This window comes from Hyperoodon ampullatus (genome assembly GCF_949752795.1).
Source record: "Hyperoodon ampullatus genome assembly, chromosome: 15".
Lineage (NCBI taxonomy): Eukaryota > Metazoa > Chordata > Mammalia > Artiodactyla > Ziphiidae > Hyperoodon > Hyperoodon ampullatus.
This window is the reverse complement of record NC_136928.1, coordinates 11,912,019-11,924,976: the sequence shown is the minus strand read 5'-3', so window position 1 is coordinate 11,924,976 and position 12,958 is coordinate 11,912,019. Positions and strand designations below refer to the sequence as shown.

Genomic DNA, 12,958 nt, shown 5'->3' with positions numbered 1-12,958 from the left:
TATTCAACAATGTTTTTTGAAGCTTGAGGTTCCTTAGCGATGCCCCAGTGCCTTTTTGTTTTTTGGGGTTTTTTTTGCAGTGTACGTTATTTTAGTTTTATTTTTTAAAAATTCAAAAAACTTTTTAAAATTAATTTTTATTGGAATATAGTTGATTTACATTGTTGTGTTAGTGTCTGCTGTACAGCAAAGTGAGTTATACATATACATATTTTTTAGATGTATACATCCACTCTTGTTTAGATTCTTTTCCCATTTAGGTCATTACAGAGTATTGCGTAGAGTTCCCTGTGCTCTACAGTAGGTTCTTATTGATTATCTATTTTATATATAGTAGAGTGTTTAGTTACCAAGGGGGTATGGGGGGAGGGATAAATTGGGAGACTGGGAGTGACATACACACCCAGTGCCCGCTTCAGTAGTCGGTGCTAGCTGGGTCCTGGTGTCACCATCATTCTCTCCATTTAACTTTCATTAGTGTCTGTGTAAAATTTCCTTGTGAAACCTAAAATAGTTTTGAAAAATATTGACCTTGCTAAACCTCTCATTCCAATGATAAGAATTTGGAGGCCTAGGGAAAAAAGGAATTTTCCAAGGTGACAAAATAAATTGGTAGCAGAGTTAAGTCTAGAACCAACCTTGCCATCCGAATCTGCGGTGAGTGTTTCTATGTCCTGCTCATAAGCACCAGTGTGTCTCAGTTGGGGCAGATGGAGAGAGCTACAGGCTATGCTCTGTGGCTCCAAGAGCTTGTTCACTTTTATAAGGGAAAAAATGCCTATACATAAAACAATAAATAACACACTGAAATTTAATGGGAGTTCAGAGTAAGTTTGCAATAGTAAAGGAAAGAGTCTTTAAACTCTGAGTCATGGAATCATTGATAGTTTGATCTTGAAAGAATCTTAATAACCACATACTCTAACTCCAGGATTTTATAGATGCTGAAAACTGAAGATTGGAGGTTAAGTGACATGAACTTGTATGTCTGAGCTGTTTCTCTGAGCTGATAATTAACTTGGCAGAACTAGATACTCAACCTATAGATAATAATGCCATGTCCAGTGACCTTAATGTCAAAAGATTTAAATGGACAATGATGAGCAGGGATGACTTTTGAGGTAGGGAAATGAAAGATAACTTTGAGTATGCCTACTGAGAAGATAAGAAAGAAGTCTCATTGCCTGGGAGGTGGTTTAGTGTCCACGGAGAAGTGAGATACACTTAAGATAAGTATATCATACAGTGGGAAGCCAATGTAGATTCTAGAGCTGGATGGGGATGTGATGAAAGCAGTACTTAGAATACAAGTCCAGGAACCTCACATAGGTTGGGCTGGATTGAAGGCAGAGAAACCAGGAATACAGGTGCAGTTCCAATAGCTATGAAGAAAACAAAGTTATATTTTAAAGAAGTTATTTACTGGGACTTGATAAATCTGACATAGGGCCAGGAAAAGTGGGAGAAATTGTCAACAGTTCTCAGGATTTGAATCTAACTGTCTAGAGGAAGATTATGGCAGCGAGAGAAATGAAACCAGGAGGGATGCATGAGCTGGGAGGAGAAGGTGAATTTGACCTTAGATGAATTGGGTTGGGTATGATGGCAGGATATCCAAAGGGTGGTGTCCTGTAGGCTGTTGGAGATAAAGGAGGATGTTCAGTCTGGACTTGGGAGGCGTTAGAGAAAGATGATCATGCAGCTGTGGAAATGGATGGATTGCAGTTTCATGGGATATGAAAGAGAAGAGCTTAGGACCTTGGCCAGTGACTTCCAGGTTTAGGGGTGACCCCCAAACAAAGGGCGAATCTACAATGCATCTGAGAAGGAGAGGTGTGAATCAATGTCAAGGGCTCCCAGGGGGACAATGGCCAAAGATCAGAGGAATCATAAAAAAAGAAAATATCTTTGGATTTGGCTCCACAGAAGCTATTATTTGTCTTGGAGAGAACAGATTCCATGGAGATAGTGTGTAGGAGGATGAAGGAGAGGCAGAAACAGGTGTGATGTGCAAAAGAGCATGGGGAAGCCCAGGGCTATTTGGTGGTGGTATTTGATCCAGGATAGGTGAATTGATGAGGTCTGAGACAGCTAAGGATGGGGTCCAGAGAGGGGTATAGACCAAAGTCCAGTGAAAGGTCACTTGGGGACAATAGGGAAGGGAAAGCTTGGGGAATGGAGTTTGTGGTGCACTGGGAAGGATCATGGCAAACTCTCAAAACCAGGAGCCCAGGCTCTCTGATGGACTAGAAGTCAGTTTCTCACTCCTACACAATCCTCACTTCATCACAGACTATACCAGAACCCCAGGCAGAGGTTCCTGATATGGGAGTCTGTAGGAGAGACACTGGAATTTGGGGCTGGACCAAGACAAGAGGACCCCAGCAATCCAGCTGGACATGACCAGTCCTGAATTTCTGCCGGCTCTTTGAGCTGACACAGACCAAGAGTGGGAGTCACCAGCTTGCCTATCCAGCTTTACAGAGGGACCTTCCACTTCGTCTGCCCCGGCCAGCCCTTGGCACGGCTGCTAGGCTGGCCATATTTCTGCTGCTCCAACCAAAGAAGCCCCAGTAGCTTGGCCAAGGGAGAGCACAGCATCTCACTCACATGGGCTTGCATGGAAGCCATGCTGCTGTCGACCTATCGGACTGGGGGATCATCTGGTCCTTTGATACTAAAAGTGTGGTCCAGGGACCAGCAACATTAATGTCATTTGGTTGCATGTTTGAAACGCAGTCTTAGGTCCCACCCCAGACCTAGGGAATCAGAATCTGTATTTTAACAAGAGCTGCAGGTGATTTACACGTTTATTAGAGAGTGAGAAGAACTGAGCTAGTGTGTAAGTTCCCAAGACCAGTTGATCACTGAGTCATTCAAGAACCTTCAGCCCAGGGAATAGTACTTCTCAAGAGTCCCCCGGTGATTCGATGGGCAGGCACATTTTGAAAAGCCAACGACTGTAATCGAACCCTTCATTAAAAAAAAATTAAAACTTACCATATACTACAAAGGAAATTTATTTTCATATAAGGAAAAATGTTGAAATGTTAAAGTAAATAAATAAAAATCACCCATAATCTTGTCAGCCATAGATAAATACTGTAAAATATCGAACATCTTTGTTTCTATGTATGTGGGCAGATTTAAATGGAATCATAATGCACACATTATTTATAACCTGTGCTTTTCACTTAATGTATTTTGACCATTTTTATATCATAAAATGTTTTTCTACATCGTCTTTAATGTACACATACTTTCTTATTTACCATATTTTTTTAACCAATCACCTATTATTGGGCAGGTAGATTATTTTCAGCTTCTTGTTATTATTAAAAATGATGCCGTGAACATCTTTATTATTAAACATTTGGGCAATTCCTTATTTTCCCATAGAATAAGGGCAACAGATGAAATTACAAAGCACGTCGAATGCTTTAAGACTTTAAGTCCTACCACCCTCATGCCCTGATTGGCTCTGGATTTCTTTCCATGCTGGATTCTGGAATGGCCTTTCTGAAGGCGGTCATTTCAGGGAAATGCTCTAGGGACGGATGATCCAACTGGAAGGAGTGGAGCCATGTGAAGCTCTGTGGTTTAGGGTCTGTACAGGAACACTGGCTTCAGTTTTTAGATCATTCCTCCTCAAAAACACAAGTCTGTGTATCTCAAGCCTGTGCTGTTTTCCATCTGGAACAGAACAGGGGAGTGTGCATGGTCTCTCACAGATCACAGTCTTGGCAAAGCGATCCAGTCCCCAGAACGACACTCTCTAACTGCAGAGAGACCCCGCCCTGGCTGCAGGCGGGAGGTTCCTCTTAGCTGTCCAGAGGAGGCAGGTGGAGGTGGTGACTCTAAGGCCAGGCTGGGAGTGGGACAGGGTTTCAATCAGGTTCATCCTTAAACTGTGAGGCTAGAGCACACCCCACCCCAGTCTGAGCCCCAGGAAGGGCTCCTGGATGAACTCTTTGGGAAACCTGTCATCCTGTTTCCCAGAACCGGCGGCACCAGTGCACAGTCAAGCTCACTCCCCTGCCAGATCGACTTGGATGGCCCCAAATGAGGGAGATTCAGAGCTGCCTGGAGCTTGCTGGGCTCAGGAGCCCTTGGTGGATTCTGGTAGGGCTCTTATAGATAAGCACCTAGTGAGAACTTTCTGCCCTGTGGTTGGATGATTTGGCTCCTTGGGATATCTGCTCCCTAGCTCCACCCTCTTCTTTCTCTGACAGCGCCCCCCTTTTTTAAATTACAGCCATTCTTTTTTTAAAAAAATTTCATTGAAATTTTTAACACAATGTTGTGTTAGTTTCAGGTGTACAACAAAGTGATTCTTTTTTAGATTCTTTTCCATTATAGGTTATTACAAGATCTTGAGTACAGTTCCCTGTCCTATACAGTAGGTCCTTGTTGGTTATCCATCTGTTTTATATATATTAGTGTGTATATCTTAATCCCAAACTCCTAATTTATGCCCCTCCTTTCCCCTTTGGTAACCATAAGTTTGTTTTCCATGTTTGTGAGTCTATTTCTGTTTTGTAAATAAGTTCATTTTTAACATTTTTTAAGATTCCACATATTAGTGATATTATATGATATCCGTCTTTCTCTGTCTGGCTTATTTCACTTAGTATAATCTCTGGGTCCATCCATGTTGCTGCAAATGGCATTATTTCATTCTTTTTGATGGCTGAGTAATATTCTATCGTGTATATATGCCACATCTTCCTCACACATTCATCCTCTGGCGGCCCTTTTTTACCTTCCCTCTCGGCAAGGACCAGTCACCCCGATTGCAGGAATGTGCTCCCTCCCCATGGCAAGATACTACATGTAAGTCTTCCTGGAGTCTTCCTTTTCCTAATCAGGGGGTTTGGAGATGACAGAGGAAGAGGAAAGAGGGTTGAATCAGAGGGATGAGTCTCCTTCTCACCCCAGAAATCTCAAGTGCCCCACAATTAAGCTTAATCATCATCATAATCACAAGAGCTTTCTTTCCTGAACTTCTGCAAGATGCCAGCCATTCTACTGCCCTGCCTCCATCCTGGGAAATCTACAAAGGGGCATTACTAAGCCCATTTTATAGATCTGGAAACTGAGGCTCAAAGAGGTTATAAAGTACCTAATGTCACACAGCGCCAGGACTCAGACTCCAGGTTCTCTGTGCTGTTCCAGCCTCCATTCTCTAAAAGCTCAGAGATAATTTTGAATCTCAGTGACAGCATCTTTGTATGTTAGCCTCTGTGGCCTCTATTCCCAGTCTGAGCTTCCAACTCTTACCTGCATTTTATCTCACTTGACGTTTGAGTCTTTACTTTTACTTTACCACTTTATTGTCTGTGATTTTTGTTGTAAATTATCTCAAGCTCTTCGAGGAATGAGTTAAGGCATGATAAAAATAAAACAGGATTGACTCCTGGGATGCATTTCCCCAGCTTATCCATGGGCCCATCCTATCCTAGACATGGTGGGGGGCGGGGTCGGTCAGGGCCTCTGGGAAGGTAAAACGTAGCTGGGAAGACAAGACACAAGTGTATGGACCACGCAGATGACAAAACAGATGTCAACCCTCTGGGGTATGTAGCCTGGGTTCTGGTCTCTGAACAGAATATTGCTGGCAGCTAAGTTATCCACAGTTCTTGGTTGTCCAGGTTGGAGGGAGAAGGCCAGCTGGCAAACCCAGGCTCTTTTCAGATCTTCGTTTTTATTGTACAGGGGAACCTCCTTTAAACACATACAGTCATTAGCTAAGGGTATTATAATTAGCTGTTACTGAGAGAGAAGAACCTCCTGGAAGTGTGGTGTTGGCCAGGAGGTTCTGCTCTTGAATATAAGGATGGCTCCCCAGGCCTGAGAGCAGCTGATGACCATGTCTGAAACCAACCAGCCATGGGCTAATAGCATGGACCTGGCTTTGATGCTGCACAGACTCGCCACGGTTCCTTCTCAGCCTCCCTGGCATGCGTTTACCCTCCCAGGCCGATCGTCAGAACCACAGGCAATCCCAGTGCCAACTCCCTGCTGACCACCTGTATTTGGCATCCATAGCCCAGCCCAGCCCAGCCCACCCCTTACACACTCACCGGAGCAGGGTGGCCAGGCTGGCATGCTTACCATCACATCGGACTTTTCTTCCCCCTCATTTGTGGATTTTCTTCTATAAAGAGCCTTTAAAATATCTGAAAAACAAACCACACATTATTGTATACTCAATTAATCCCTTTACTGAAGAGAATAAACGTATGAAAAATTGGGTGAGCCCAGAAAATCTGGGATAAGTCTCACCCAGAGACATCGGAGCCTCGTCAGGAAATTTCTCAGGGGAGGCACGGAAAAGGGCTGGAGCGTCAGGAAAACTCTCTACCCTTCAGTGGGAAGACGCAGGCTCCCGTCACCACCCTGAGGGCCTGACAGGGGCCAAGCTTGGTAGAGACAGAGGTGCGGTCTCTGAAAAAGTCACGAGCCCTGGGAGGACTTCCTTCACCTAAGGCTGACCTGGTCTTGACATGCTCTTGGGTGGAGTAGCACCCCTACTTCTCTCCTGAAGAAGGAGAAGGGGCCCTAGTGCTCCATGCTGTCCTTCAGAGTGGGGGGTGGGAGGGCCGTGGGGCTCAGTGGTGCCTGAAGGAGGCGGGCCATCAGCACTGCCTCCTGTTTCAGAATTAAGGATGCAGGTCAGAAGGCTCTGTACACGAGAGACCCCCACTTCCTGGTGGGACATCTCGCCGCAGACAACTGCCATGCAGGAACATCTGGAGCCTCGATGCCCTGGGACTCACCCAAGCTCCGTCTACCCCAAGCTCTCCCTTTCCTACTGAAGGGTCAGGACCCCTGTAGGAGTCCCAGCTCACCCTGCAGCGTGCATGTAGGGGTCAGGCCAGCTGGGCCCTGGCCCAGCTCCTTCCTGTTCGAGCCTTAGCTTGCTCAAGAGCTTGCGATCTGGGGTCCCCTCATCTCCTGGCTCTCTTTTCTCCTCGCCACCCCCCACCCCAGGGATGAGCTGCATTCTCCCCAACAGAGGCCTGGGCCAAACCAATTTCCCCATCTTCCTAGGGATCCAGGGAGGCAGTCGTTGCCTGGCATGTGTGGAGACAGGGGAGGGGCCTTCCCTGCAGCTGGAGGTGAGAGACCGCACCCTGTTCTGGGGGCCCCTGCACACCTGGCCTGGCCTCCAGGGTGCTCTGGCATCTCTGTGCTCATCTGTGGATTCTGGCTAGGTCCACACATCCCTCCTGTTTAGGTTTCCACCATCTTTCCCTGCACCCAGCACCCAGACCCTTGCCTCCAGAACCTTCAGAGGGCAATTCCTTGGGGAAAGAGCCACCCTCTCAGGTCCCTTGTTGGCCAAGCCCCAGAAGCCTCGAGGGCTGACATGCAATCAGCAGTCTTATCCAGCAGCCGCCGCCTTGCCCTCACAGGAAGTGAGCATCGGAGGATCTGTACAAGGGCGGTGACCAGGCCACCTGCTTCACCTTCTTCCAGAGACGCTCGGACCCCGCCTTCAGGCTGGAGGCTGCTGCCTGACCTGGCTGGATTCTCTGTGGCTCGGCTGAGCCCCAAGAGCTCGTACGACTCACCAAGGAGAGTGAGCCCTCAGCCTGCACTGAGCTCTACTTTGAACAGGGTTGGTAGAGCGGCAGGAAGCTGGGTTCCGGCCTGGCGCCCCCAAACCAAGCTCATTCTGCTCAGGGTCTGTGGGAGGCAGAATAATGGCACCCCCCAAAGAGGTCCACATCCTGATCCCCAGAACCTGTGAATGTGTTACCTTACATGGCAGAAGGGGACTTCGCAAATGGGATTAAGGCTCATCTATCCTGTAGTATCCCAGTGGGCCCAAGGTAATCAAACACCAGGGTCCTCTTATGAGGGAGGCGGGAGGGTGAGAGTCAGAGGGAGACTGGAAGATGCTATACCTCTAACTCTGAAGATGGAGGAAGGGGCTGTGAGCCAAGGAATGCAGGTGGTCCCTAGAAGCTGGAAAAGGGCAGGGAATGGGTTCTCCTGTAGAGCCTCCAGAAGGAGCACAGCCATGCCAACAACTTGACTTGAGCCCAGTGAAAACCAGTTCAGACTTCTGACCTCCAGAACTGTAAAATAATAAATGTATGTTGTTCTAAGCCATTGCCTTTGTGGTGGCTTGTTACAGCAGCTGTAGGAAACTAACACGGAGTGAGTGGGCCTCTGTGTGCAGTATTCAATGCAAAGGGACTGGATAATTTGGTGAGTCCTTCTTGGAAGCCTGGCCATGGCTTCTCCTCTGGTCCCTCTGCTCCAGAGCTTCTAGAAACAACTGAGAAACTCCAGGCAGAACCCAGCTCTCCTCCTCTGTCCATGGACAATGTCTTGGGCTGCTTACAATTTCAGTTTTAGTTCAGGTCACGATTTTTCTATCAGATGCTTCACAGCGAATCAGTCATCCAACCGACTGACCGGTACCATTAGTTGCCTGCTAGTGTTGATGTGTGAGGACCAAGGAGGAACAGTGGTGCAAAGGCAGTGAGCTTGGACTGGACGTACTGAGTTTAAGGTTACTGTGGAACTGATGAGTTGAGTTGACTGTTTACAGCTGGGAATATAGGGCTGGACCTCAACTGAGAGTTTGTAGTTAAAACTGACACTCATCCTCAGACCCCCAAATCCCTCTCCATTTCGTAGAGGATCCATAGTCAAACAAGCTAGAGCAGAGAGCCCGTGGTATCAGGGCTCAGAGGGGTGGACTGCTGGTTCTCTTCCTCTTGTACAACCACTCAGCATCTGTCCAACATGTACTGTGGGCCAGGACATTTAAGCACAGTGTATCTTCATCCTCACAGCGACCCTGCAAGGCAAGTATTCTTACCTGCATTTGACAGGTAAAGAGACTAGACTAAAAGAAGTGACATACTTAACTTGCTGAAGGTCACATAGTCTGTACATGTACATCTGGTCCATTTGACGCCAACATCGTTCCACAAATTTTTATTCCACTCTTATTCTAGGAGCGACAAAACTAAGCTTCCTTGGAGCTGATAATTGAATGGAAGAAACACTAAACAAGCAAATTCACAAACAAGAAAACAAACAAGGGCAATTTACATGAGAGAGTGTGAGGGTGAGGGCGGTAGGTATTCAATGGTAACATTAGAGAGGGTGGTCGGGGGAGGTGACCCTGACTTTTTGGAGGAGGTGACATTTGAGCTGAGGCTGAAGGGCAGGAGGGAGTGGGACTAGGAAGTGATGCAGGAGAGAAATAGCAAATGCACAGTCCTGAGACAGAAGGGGCTTAGAGTGTCTGAATAGCAGTGGAAGGCTGGGGGGCTGGACCCTGGAGAGAGTTAGGAGGTGGGCAAGAGAAACAGGGGCTGGATCATGGGGGCGTCTTGAAGGCAAATAAAGGTTTCTATTTATTTTTAAGTGAAAAAGGATGCTATGGGAAGATTTTAAGCAGAGGAGAGACATACTGAGCTTTATGACTGATAAATTTAGATTCTTTCCCTGCGTCTCCATGGCCTTCATGTTTCCCATTATTTTATCACCTGGCGATGACATCATAACTATGCATTTATGTGCCGGGACTACTCTGTGCTTTTTCAGGGGGTGTAGTTCAATTTTGGGTCACCATTGCCCAGGGCAGCTGCTGGTACATTGAGGGTGATGAGTAAGTGCAAAGTCTTGAACCAATTAATGGATGATCACTTGGTTCTTGTTAGACATTCAGGATACAGTGTGAGGACATCTATGGCAGCAAGGTAAACAGACGCCACTGTAGCATGGAGGTGCAGCTGGTAGAGAGGGCTGGACGGGCCTTCACAAAGGAAAGGGCATTTAACCTGGGCCTCAAAGAAAAAGTAGTTTCAGGGCAGAGAATGTGTGGATGGGCATTTCTAAGCCGAGGGAGCAACTAAGGAAGGTGTGATGGAGGACAGTTTCCAGCACACCTGGGGCGTGATGAGTCATCCACGTGCAGGGACCCGAGGCTTGTGGCTGAGGGGTTGCTAAAAATTAAGATGGGAAGATAGGCGGGGCCTGACTGTAGATGCCCGGTGAAGGAGTGAAGGAGGAAGCCTGGAGGAATCATCCAAGTATTTCAAGTAGGACCCAGATTTTAAGCCTGGGCCCCTGAGGTCAGCACTGGACCAATCCACCTGCTTCTAGGGTTTCTGCTCGTCTCAGCTTCCTCTTTGCCCTACCTCTCACCCCACCTGCCTTCTGTTTGGCTCTGCCCTGGGATCAGCTTTGAGGCTGTGGTTCCATGGTTGGCCTGACCCCTGCTTCATCTTTCCACATCAGCTTATCTATCTCCTTCAAGGGTGGTAACTCAACTTGACCCAGCTTGGGGCAGGGCCAGGAGTGGGAGGAGACCTGGGTGTGCCTGGGTGGGTGGCAGGCACATTTCATAAGAGAAGGGCCAGCAAAGATGAGTTGAACATGTTCTGTATTTAAGTAAAAACACATTTGGAGCTTTAATATATGTCAATTCTATATGAATGCTTCGGAGAGGAAGAGGATACAAGAGATTTAGAAGGCACGGCCCCTACCCTTTAAAGACATATGGTGTGGGTGGGGACACCAGACATTATGAACAAAAGCCAACACCTATTGACTGCTTCTTATGGAAGGACTAGTAAACACTCCAAACATGACTCAGGGAGCCTTGCGTTGAAATTCTGCAGGGCTCAGGTAGAAATAATGATGGGAAAATAATGATGATATCGGCTTCTGACACACACCCCTCCCAAGCCTTATCCCTGAAATTCTTCCTCCTTCCTTGTGACCATGCCAAAGGCTTCATTCCACAACCAGTCCATCAGACCTGTTATTATGTAAATTCCTGGGAAAGGCACACTTTAGGTCATGTCCACTATTTACCTCTCAGAGTGAACTGAACTGGCAGGTCCTGAGCCAGAAACTAGTAAACAAGTGAGTAGAACACAGTGTGGTAACCTCTCCTCAGGCAGCACCAGGGAGCTGGACTACTGAGTGGTCCCATCCCAGGGGCTCGGAAAGGATTTAGAGGAGGTGATGTAGGCATGGGGGCCAGCCAGGTGAGGGGCAGGGGGAGGTGTGGGGCAGGCAAAGGAGACAACCATATACAGGCTTGAAGGAAGTCCTGAGTGTAGCTGTGTTAGTGTATGCATGTGCACATACGTGTGTGCACATGTGTGTATGGTGTGCATGTATGCATGCATGAACCTGTGTCTGCATGTGTGTGTATGTGTGTTGACAAAAAGCTCCAGATATAGGCAGTGACTGATGCATAGAGGAACTTGTCTTTATTCTGAGAAGATCTGAAGCAACTTTATACAAAAGGGTGATGTGGTCAGGGTCTCCTGCAACCTGTGTGTCCTAAGTCACATGGATTGAAAATCTATCACACTTCCTTTGTGACCCAAATTTTCATCTTATGATTCCAAGCCCACACTATAGCCCCTATATTACTATAGTCTCCACAAACAAGTGTTAAAAACATCACACACAGGAAGCAACCTAAATGTCCATCAACAGAGGAATGGATAAAGAAGATGTGGTACATAGATACAGTGGAATATTACTCAGCCACAAAAAAGAACAAAATAATGCCATTTGCAGCACCATGGATGGACCTAGAGATTGTCATACTGAGTGAAGTAAGTCAGACACATGTCACATATTATATGATATCGCTTATATGTGGAATCTTAAAAAATAAAAGGTAGAAATGAACTTAATTACAAAGCAGAAGTAGAGTCACGGATGTAGAAAACAAACTTATGGTTACCAGGGGATAAGGGGGAGGGAGGGATAAATTGGGAGATTGGGACTGACATAGACACACAACTGTATATAAAATAGGTAACTAATAAGAACCTGCTGTATAGCACAGGGAATGCTACTCAATACTCTGTAATGGTCTCTATGGGAAAAGAATCTAAAAAAAAAAAAAAGAGTGGATAAAGGCATATGTATAACTGACTCACTTTGCTGTACACCTGAAACTAACACAACGTTGTAAATCAACTGTACTCCAATAAAAATTTTAAAAAACACAACAACAAACATCACACACAGAACTACACAGGCTACACAGCACATGGAAGTTCTGGGGAAGTCTAAACCCAGATTTAGGGAGGGAAATAGTAAAAGAAAAGAAGAACACTCTAATGGAAACCAAAATTTCCTGGATACCATTGGGCCCACTCACCTGTGCCCAGTAAAATCAATTTATTGGCACCAGGCTGTGGACAAGGAAAGTGCAGCATTTACTGCAGGGCACCAAGCAAGGAGTACAGGTGGCTAATGCTCAAAAGGCCCGAACTCCCAATGGCTTTCAGGGAAAGGTTTTTAAAGACAGGGTGAGGGAGAGGGTTGCAGGGTACGTGATCAGCTCGTGGACATTCTTCTGATTGGTTGGTGGTGAGGTAATTGGGAGTCAGCATCATCAACCTTCTGGTTTCAACCAGTCTGGGGTCTACGTGCTTGTGGGCAGCATACAGTTAATTTCTTCCACCTGGTGGGGGTTTCAGTATCTGCAAAACAGCTCAAAGGACCTGACTCAGAATATTATCTATAGCCCTTGAGGAGAAACTAAATGTCCTTAACTTCATTTAATGGCTAAACTATTATTATTTTGTCTTGCTCGACTGTTTTCCTTTGTTTCTGCATTTTCTCACTTCTCTGATTAAATTTATTCTTTGGAACTTGAGGAAAACCTAGGAAGCTAAAGTATTCCTAACAAACAAGAGGCAAGCAGAGTATACTGGCGGGGAGTGGGGGGAGTCTGTCTAGGGAAGTCCCCACAGGGTCCTGCTCAGTTACACCATTCTACTACAATTTGCAACCATTTCATAAATGATCATGACAGAAGTGAACATGACAAGCATAGACAGAAAAGTTAATGTCTTAGAAGCACTAGCATTTGAGTTATTTGACTACATTTCCGGTTGGATTTTACATTTGTGTAATTAAAAGGGTTTGCTAGTGATTCAACCAAAACCAAAAA

General features: G+C 46.2%; 1 protein-coding gene across 1 annotated transcript; it reads left to right on the top strand.

Annotated features, from left to right (window-relative positions):
* Positions 1-4,801: 4,801 nt before the first annotated feature.
* IL1F10 (interleukin 1 family member 10) lies at positions 4,802-7,632 on the top strand (the record flags this gene model as incomplete). Its single annotated transcript, XM_079720895.1, is given in 6 exon segments — positions 4,802-4,833; positions 6,661-6,746; positions 6,994-7,121; positions 7,419-7,430; positions 7,432-7,521; positions 7,525-7,632. Coding segments are annotated over 6 exon segments (456 nt in total).
* Between the last annotated feature and the right edge of the window lie 5,326 nt (positions 7,633-12,958).